The 9,090-nt window shown below is 35.9% G+C and overlaps 1 protein-coding gene across 7 annotated transcripts; it reads right to left on the bottom strand.

Annotated features, from left to right (window-relative positions):
- Positions 1–982: 982 nt before the first annotated feature.
- Positions 983–8,743, bottom strand: LOC131155207 (uncharacterized). Of its 7 annotated transcripts, none has more exons than XM_058108178.1 (9): positions 8,645–8,713; positions 4,537–4,642; positions 4,296–4,337; positions 4,137–4,182; positions 3,707–4,009; positions 2,834–3,281; positions 2,124–2,422; positions 1,560–1,929; positions 983–1,230 (listed from the first exon to the last, which is right to left on the bottom strand). In XM_058108178.1, the coding sequence occupies exons 5-8, from the start codon at positions 4,007–4,009 to the stop codon at positions 1,585–1,587; spliced, it is 1,395 nt and encodes a 464-aa protein (XP_057964161.1). In that variant the 5' UTR covers positions 4,137–4,182; positions 4,296–4,337; positions 4,537–4,642; positions 8,645–8,713; the 3' UTR covers positions 983–1,230; positions 1,560–1,584. The 7 variants fall into 7 exon arrangements, with proteins under 7 accessions (XP_057964161.1, XP_057964163.1, XP_057964160.1 ...); XM_058108180.1 differs by lacking the exon at positions 8,645–8,713 and adding an exon at positions 7,199–7,264; XM_058108177.1 differs by lacking the exons at positions 4,137–4,182; positions 4,296–4,337 and having other exon boundaries at positions 8,645–8,727.
- Positions 8,744–9,090: the final 347 nt, after the last annotated feature.

Below are 9,090 nucleotides of genomic sequence, written 5' to 3'. Positions count from 1 at the left end.
TAACAAAAGCAAAAAAATGTACAATAGCAAAAAGGGTCTCATAACTTTTAACTTCTTACATTCCTCTTTCAAGAAAAGTTGGCCAAGTTGAAAAAAGAGTTCATAAAGTAATCTGAAATAAAAATGAACTCCAAAACTTGGACCCTTAGAGAGATTTATGGAAAACCTATAAGCTCACACTTACATATCAAAAAATTCCGATATAAATAGACATTATTACATAATCACACCTTATTGTATTCATAATCAAAAAATGTACACTAGCAGCACAGCCCAAAAACAGATTGCAGCAGGCACTTATTCACAGTAGGAAAACAAACAAATAATTTGTTTAATCATGCACATTTTTCTAAATCATTCCAAATAACCAATTAATCATCACCCAATGCCCGTACAGGCTGCAGTTGCTATTATCCTGCATTTACCATATATCTATGCATGCAACTGATTTTGATTAAGAAAAATATACTCTCCATCCTTTGTAATAATCTTGTGTATCAATTTAAATTAGTCATATCCTGCAGCTCCATAGCGAGCCCACCCTGATGATTGCAAATCTTCCCTGCTAAAATTTGGGAACCAATGTAACAACCCATCTCAGAAGAAAAATTGTAATAGACAACCAACCTCTTGTATGGTAGTACCAGATAAGTTGGCGAAGCTAAAAACCAACGCTACCACTGCTGTTCAAGTTCTAAAACATTGTTGCTCTTATCAATGAAACCAGTAAAGCCTTAAATGCTTAGTTAAGCCCAACTGAAGCTGCCTTGCTAAGGACACCATAATTCGTTACTGGCTTGCAAAAGGATATCCCAGTTGGATTTATGGTTAAACCACAGAATTTGAAACAAAAAACAGAAACATAATAGCCACCAAAGCACCTCAAGTGCTCTGTAGTCCGCACATGAAAGCTTCTGGACCACAGTTAGCAAACCAAAAGCAGAAATCAGGACATGGCCAAACACTAAAAAAGCACAATATCTTAAGAGATTCTCAACCACTGATCATTAATACTTCAGCTCTTAACTAGTAAGCTTTAAGCCTTTAACCATGTCATTTGTTTACACCGAAATTCTGAAACAAAACAGAATCACCAAACCAAAAAGGAAGAAACTGTTCTGATTACATGAATTCCCATGCTTCCTTTCTTAACTCCAGTAGCATGGCTAACATACTTACCTAAGATTACAGGCTCCACGTGCACCACCCCTCTCCACCAAGATCTGGACCCTGAAATTTTTGGAGTGAAATTTAAACTAATGCAAAATGAGAGATAATTTGCCATCCTAGAAAACCTAAATCAATTTACAATTCCTGTGCAAAGGTTAAGAGCAATAATTGCACGTGCAACAAATTGGAAATGCTGGCAAAGCATTTTAACATTTCCCATCCAAGGCCCAAGAACCCAGGCCCATCACCGTGTAAAGCATGGCAAAAATATGGATCAAGGTCACTAAATATGGATTGAAGAAACTAAGGAAATCCGATGTTTACAGGGGCGGACAAAAAATGTAAAGGGATAGATTCAGATGCCTTGATCAGAGAATTGAACAACTCACCCCACTCAATTCTGATAAATCTGATTTAGTACCGATTGTAAGATTTACCAAAATCATCCCGCCTTGGCCGCTGGAAATCACTGTATGCATCATGAGGCCTTGATGAAGGATAATTTTCTATAGCATTTGAATACCTGCCCCTTGGATCCATAGGTAAACTGGCCGCTGCATAGTGAGGGTTTGCCGGAGAACCATCATAGTCAGCATAACTGGGCTGTTTATAACCACCAAACCCTGCAGTGGGCATTTGTTGGCGAGCTCGTTGCCTCCTTTGGGCATCAAGCTGAAGAAACTCTTCCCACTGTTTAGTTTGAGCGCCCCTTAAAATAGTCAATTTCTTCATATAATTTTCTTGCATTTCCCTGACAGCCTTCGATCCATATAAACAGAACAATCAGAACTCAAAAATTAAAAATACCTCATCAAAGGAAGTTGCTTTGACACAAACATCTAGAAGCCCCAACATAAATCCATGTACCAAATAGTTAGAAATAAAAAAATCCTGATCAAAAGCAAGGCATTTGGACTCAAAAAGAATTTCCACAGAGAGAGGCATTTCCATACCTCCCGGTGCTTGTAATTCTCTTCATCTTCTTCCTTGTCTCGAATTCTTCCAAGTTCCATTGCCTCCCTCTTATATTCCAGCTCTAATTCTTCTAATGTCTGGGGAAAGGCTGAGTGTTCAAACTTACGGCCAGATTGGATATCAGATCCTCGTCTCTCGGTATCCCATCCATCAGTTCTGTAGATCCCCATGGTTTGATTATGATTATCATATGAATTATAGTCGTTACCCATGTAAGGACCACGTGCTGGAGACTTTGAACGGCTTGAACGACCTCTAGCTCCATCATTACCATAAGCTTCACCAAAGGAAGAGTTTGTTAAGCACTTGATTCAACACACTAACATAGATTGTTGCTTTAATTAGGCATACTATCTTATATTTCACATGGTGAACCCATCTGATGCAAACAAGTCCGGATATGCTTTCAGTAAATAAGTTTGTGTCATAGACAATCCGATCAATCCAGACCCAACCACGAAAGTTACTTCAGAATCCAAATTCCAACACATAATTCTTGAACAAAAGAACTTACCTCTCACTGCAAAGAAAATAATAAGCGACAAAGCAACATTATTAACTACTCAAAATCTGTAAAGAACATTTTCAAGAAAGAAGAGGAAGTAGAGGAAAAAAGGGACCGTTATGCTGCAAACATGAGATTACCAGCTTATAAGGACGCCGGAAATATATCCTATGCTGTCCCTACCTTGTGGAGAACCCCTTGATAATTTCAGCAGATCCTCACGAACACGGTCTTCCACAACTTTCTCATGCCTGCTGAACCTCTGCTGGAACTGTGATGTGTTCTGTGGACTAGAAAAAGACCTTTGGGGTTCAGAGCGTCCCAACCGTGAACCAACGGGGCTCCGTTCAGGCGACCTAGATCTAGCTGCATGGGAACTAGATGATCCCCTTTTATTACCTTCTTCCTTGATCACTTTGTGAACAGCATCCACGCCTTTGGCCAAGACTAACCTATCCTTGCCACTCACAATGATAAACTTCTCCTCTATTTTAATTTTACAGCCAATATCTTTTTCAATCTTGTGAACAACCTTCTCAGTAAAAAGGGCTTTGACATGCTTGTCTCTTGCAGGAACTCTTTCAAAAAAATCCTGAGACTTTCGATTTGCTCCAAGAGTAGATGGGCACCCCTATGAATGCACCAAAACAGAAGCAATGAGTTTCAAAATGTTTAGTTCAGGTGGAAACCAGGAGTGCTAAATGCTTAGTTTATCTGCCACCGTTCCAACACAGTCAACTTGTGAGAGGCCAGCATAAGCAAAAAATTTAAATAAGGGAGGAAGGATAAGCAGGATAAGTAGTAGCACTTGTTTTTTTTTATAGAAGTGGCATCCTTGGTGTATCAACAAAAATTACAGCCTCTTCAAATCTATATTACCTAGAAAATATATTCAACCTAACAACAAAAAAATAAATCCACTGTCACAGTAGAAAAGAACGGCATTATCTGTACATATATAGGCCCTAAGACATGCTATTATGCATGTAAGAAATCTACATTATTTTATAATGATCCTAACTCAGAAGAAATTGCAAAAAAAGAAACCAATAATACCTGAGTAAAGTGGCCTGACTCGCCACATATTTTGCAGATCATTTCCTCTTCTTTTCTTTTCTTCCAATTCCTCTCAGTAGCTTTAGACTTAGCCTCCCAAACTTTAGCCTCTCTGCTAGTGAAATCAGTTGGAACAGCATTTGGATCACGAGGTTCCTCTTCCTCATCTGAACCTGCATGGGATCTTTTATTTGTTTTCACTCTCTCTTGTGAATTTGCAGGTGCAGATCCCACAGGACCAGTATATTCCTTATAAATTTCATTGAAGTCATCATCGATGTCTAGATCTGACCTATTTGCCATCTAGCAAACATGAACTAGATTAGCCTCCTACATTATAATATGTGCCATATCAATCCCAGAAAAATAAAGCCAATAAAGCAAAAAAATAAGTGGAAACAACAATAACAATAATAACAATAATAACAACCAAGTCTTAAGTCCCAAGAGGTGGTGATGGCCACAAGAATCCTTTTCTGCCATTACACACAATCATCAAAATAAATAGACACTTGGAAAAAAAATAGTAGACATAAGGTTTTGTAGATATTCTGGAAAAAAAAAAAAAACTGCACTCATCTCAACTCACTTGCCAATATTCATGATCATAGCACAATCAATCCTTGGAATGCTTAAAGAGATCAATAAGAAAATAAATTCATCAGTGAAGAAGAAAGAAAAGATACAAGAGTTGGAGGATAAGACATCCTCCTATAGAAAAAATAAAAGAAAATTGCAGAAGGACAGCCCTCTAGTCCCTTTGCAAATTAAAATAAAGTAGCTCTGAACAACCTGAAGCTAACATCCAAAGGGAAGGTAGGAAAACATACACTGAATAGGAAAATTGAAGGCCTTGTCGCATCCTCGAAATTCCTTGCATCCCTCAAAACCCCAAATATTTACCACCATGAACAAATCTATTGCTTATGGAATCACCTACACAGCAACCCCATCTAGCCATTAGCATGTAGAAAAAGATGGCTAATTTATCTTTAAGACTCTAAAAAAACCATGCAAAAGTATGGAGCCATTAGGCCTCTTCAACCACAATTAGCCATCAGTATTAATCCTATTTAGAGTCAAAGCCTAAGTAGATGCCTAGATCTTATAAGGAACATTTGCCTTCCAAATCACATTTCCAAATTCAGAAACTTGAACTAAAATGATTTAGAGGGGCAGAACCAGAACTATCCAAACCAAACATGTCAATCGCATCTCAAGGGACAAATGAATCCAAAATTCTAAAGAAATTAGTTAGCTCATCAACCTCTCTAATTAAGATTACCTGAAAAATGTGGGGAGGGGGAACAAGAAAGGAAGGTTCCCTCCAAATACTTAAACGAAGCGGGTACATCATGCTTGGAAGAAAGCTAAAACCCCAACCCACCAAGGCTTCTAAAGAAGTCTCGCACACTCAAAAATTCTCAAAACCAAAATACCAAATTTGAAAAGGAAAACGAAAAATAAATGAGAAATTAGAGAAACAAACTATCAAGGACTTGCATAAGAACCTTTGTCACTACCCTAACATCCCTCCAAGCATGGTTGTTTTAGAATCAAATGATTCTAAATTTAAACTGTAGAATTTGTATTGAGAAAATCATAAATCGGTTCAAATTATGTGGGAGAATCTCATAAGGCTATAAACTGAGGTGAATCGTACAACTGACCTGGCTGCTACTCTAACATCCCTCCAAGCATAGTTGTTAGAATCCTATGATTTTCGATTCAAACTGTAGAATTTGTATTGAGAAAGGTATAAATCAGTTCAAATCACATGGGAGAATGTCAGAAGGCTTTGAGTTGAGGGGAATCATACGATTGACCTGGTGAATCTATCAAAAGATTCAGATGGACTCCTCTAAAACTCAACTTAAAAACTTTTAACTTTGTTCTTGAAAAATGACCTTCTATTTGCTATTTACAAGAGCTTAGTCCTCCAAAAAAGAAGAAAGAAGTATCTCATTATGCACCTTTCATTTCTGCCTTGGGATAAGGTTTGAAGAAAACCAGAGTTGGAGAAGGAAACTAGCCTTGACAAGAAAACCAAAGTTGACTAGGTGAGTGACCTTTTGTATGGCACATTGCCTTCTCCACACTCAAGATTTAAATGTCTAATTTTTATTAGTTTTTTATATTTCAGTAACTTTTGGTTATGTTTTTTATTTCCTTTTCTTCTTGTTTGAGTTTTTAGAGAAGCCTAAGAATTAAAAGTAAATAGTCTAGCTTTATAAAACCCGAGCTCAATTTTTCATTGTTTTTTATTGATTTCCCTTAAAAGCCACAAAGTTTTATTTTCCATTATTTTTTTCTTGATTCCTCTCCTCATTTTTTAAAAGAAAGCCTGCATGTGAATTTTTTATTTTTAAACAAGTAAACTTACATCATAAAATTTAACTTTTCAAATTTTTTCTCCGGTCCTTATCTTATTCTTTCCATTATTTCCATTATTGATTTCCCTTAAAAGCCACAAAGTTTTATTTTCCATTATTTTTTTCTTGATTCCTCTCCTCATTTTTTAAAAGAAAGCCTGCATGTGAATTTTTTATTTTTAAACAAGTAAACTTACATCATAAAATTTAACTTTTCAAATTTTTTCTCCGGTCCTTATCTTATTCTTTCCGTGTATCTTGAACTATTAGCCTTAGTTCTTTAGCTTTGAATCACATCACACAAGTTCTAGTTCTATAAAAACTAGCTTATCTTGATACTTGATTGAGATGGAATGATTAGACCATGGTATATCTTGCTTATATGGCTAGTTTTCCCTTTTATATCAATATATGTTTAAGTTGAAAAGACCATGGTAGGATACAGACCTAAAAAAATTTCTTCAAAGTCAAGCACCATTCCAATTATCAACATGGTTGATCCATATTTGTTGAAGTCTCAATTTATTTTATTATTTTACTACTTGTACATTTATGCAAATCATTCGGAACTGGTTTTTCAATTTGTATTGAAGCTTACGGTTCGATTCTCGATTCATGAAATTGGGATTTCAATTCATGATCCATATTTGCTAAGTTTCAATTTGTTTACTAATGTACTTGTACATTTATGCAAATCATTTGGAATTGGTTTTTCAAATTTTGCATCAAACCTTATGATTAGATTTTTGATTCATGAAATTGGGACCTCACACCATCCGAATCTTGATTTGGCAACAATGCTCAAAGTACAATGAATGTCAATTTTTCATAACATTGCGCCTTGAGGAGTAAATTAAGAGAAACCTCCATGGCCACTTTCCCCTTAGAGAGGTATCCCTATACATCAAGTTTCCCCAAGTCCTAGATCCCATTATGATTAGGTCTCCTGATACACATCCCAACTAACAAGGCAATACTTCTTACCATCATCCATATCATACAATAAAAAATCTCTAGTAAGCATCTCCAATCTCCCAGCAACACAAATTGAGATTCTAAAAGGAAATGAAAATTATTCAAAAAGATAAGCACTAGTAAGAGTAAGAGTAATGCGACCTACAAAGGAAAGTAGCCCTCTTCCAACCCTCAAGTATCCTCCCCATTTTCTCTATCAAGTATCATCTATCTAAAATAAATTAAACAGTAATATTTAGAACAAGCACACTAGGTCCAAAAAAATTCCAACTGCAAGAAGTGGTTGCAATAATAAACAGTTTCTAAAGCTCCTAACATATTCAAAGGCTACACAACATTTAATTGTGAACTCTATACTATTTGATAATAATGGGAGTTTTAAGACCTAAAATGGACACAGAACAGACATATATGAAATCGATCAAATAAAATCTAAGGGAGGAATATTCTATTTCAGATGCTTTACCAAGCTATAATGAAATAAGAACTCGCTGTCGAGCAATATAGCTAGTTAAAGGTTCCAACTAGTTACTGCATTTCATCAATACTTTTTCACTTTTAAGACCCTTTATCCTGTTTTAGGAATCACTAAAACAGGCTACTTAAGCTGTCCACTAAGATAACTCAATAACAAGCTTGCTCCAAAGCACTAAAACAAGTAAATGACAAGTTGCTTGGAATCACTAAAACAGAATCCATTCAACTTAATACCAGCTTGGAGCTCATTAGCTCTTCAAGCCAAGCCCCAGCAACCTAATTCATAGCATTGCTCAATGTATTCATTTACAATATCATAAACAAAATAACTGACCAAGTGGCCAGTAAATAAATACATTTGACAGCACTTTTCAATGTTATCATGACACAACTACATTTGTATTTTCCAACAAAGTTACTAAGCTAGTATTTGGGAGCATGGATTTTGGGGCTTGGATTTGAATTTGTGTAGATTAGGAAGAAAATACAATTTTATATTACATCTTCTCCAAATCCATACAAGTCCAAATACAAGCCCTGAAATCCATACTCCCAAATGCAAGGTAGAAGCGCTCGAACTGAATCAAGAACATCAAGCAACCATAACATAGCACACTAATCTTAGTCTTCATCCAATATTAGACAGAGTAACTAATGTTAAGCACGATAAAGAAAGTAAATTTGAATTTTTCAAACTTAAATCAGCAGTAAGTAGGAAAGAATGTTATCAAAGAAAATAGATTAAAATCAGGCAATAAGTATCAAAATACTCTTCTAAACCATCATCAAAGTAACTCCTACCAATAATAGGGCCTCTTTTGGTTACCGAGGAAAAATGCACGGACAACAAAGAAACCACAACACACAATCCTGAATAAATGTTAACATCTAATTCAAAGAAATAACAACCGCTACTGCTAAAGTAAACCTAACAATAGCCTTGCTCGGCAACAGAAATGCAAACAATCGCAGCCAAAAATGGAGGAAAATACAGATATGGCGGAAAAAAAAAACAACAATGACAAAATGAAATCATAGAAACATTGGAACAATATGAATATATCCGATCAATTTTACTATCGCATGAGGTAGTAAGGAGAAAGAGAAAACGTACCTACAAGAACGGAGGGCAAGCGACGACAGGAAATGAGAGGAGAACTCGAGTGCTCGGGCTGATAAAAGCATCTAGGGTTCGCTTCTCATCGCAAGTTTTGACTCGGGGTTTTCATTTTTCTGCTTTGACCCTTCATTTTTACTAATTTCGAATTCCACCCCACTGTGTGAGGAGAAATTCTTTTGTGGTCCTGATTGTAACCCCAGCAGCAACCATTAAAAAAAACAAACAAAATATTATGACCTCAGCAGAATAAGTGGTGCTCTTCCCCTCTATTAGTTAAATTTTTTAAACCAATTCTTTTGAAATATTCAAAATCTAAAAATTATGAAGGTTGTTAAAAATGTACGGTGTTTGGATTGCCTTCAGCTAGTTTTCTTTTTTAAATATCGTCTAAACAAGACTATCAAAGATTATCACTCATACGATTGTTGTCCAATCAAGAC

The sequence above is a fragment of the Malania oleifera genome, chromosome 5, assembly GCF_029873635.1.
Source record: "Malania oleifera isolate guangnan ecotype guangnan chromosome 5, ASM2987363v1, whole genome shotgun sequence".
NCBI lineage: Eukaryota > Viridiplantae > Streptophyta > Magnoliopsida > Santalales > Ximeniaceae > Malania > Malania oleifera.
The sequence above is the reverse complement of the archived record's forward strand: the minus strand, read 5'-3'. Positions and strand labels throughout refer to the sequence as shown.

Excerpts from the sequence above, each read along its gene's own strand:
- LOC131155207 (XM_058108176.1), bottom strand. The coding sequence starts at position 4,009 with ATGGCAAATAGGTCAGATCTAGACATCGATGATGACTTCAATGAAATT. Across the intron at positions 2,423-2,833 it reads ATCAAGGGGTTCTCCACAAG|CTTATGGTAATGATGGAGCT; the intron begins GTAGGGACAGCA and ends CCTTTGGTGAAG. Across the intron at positions 1,930-2,123 it reads AGAATTACAAGCACCGGGAG|GCTGTCAGGGAAATGCAAGA; the intron begins GTATGGAAATGC and ends TATGGATCGAAG.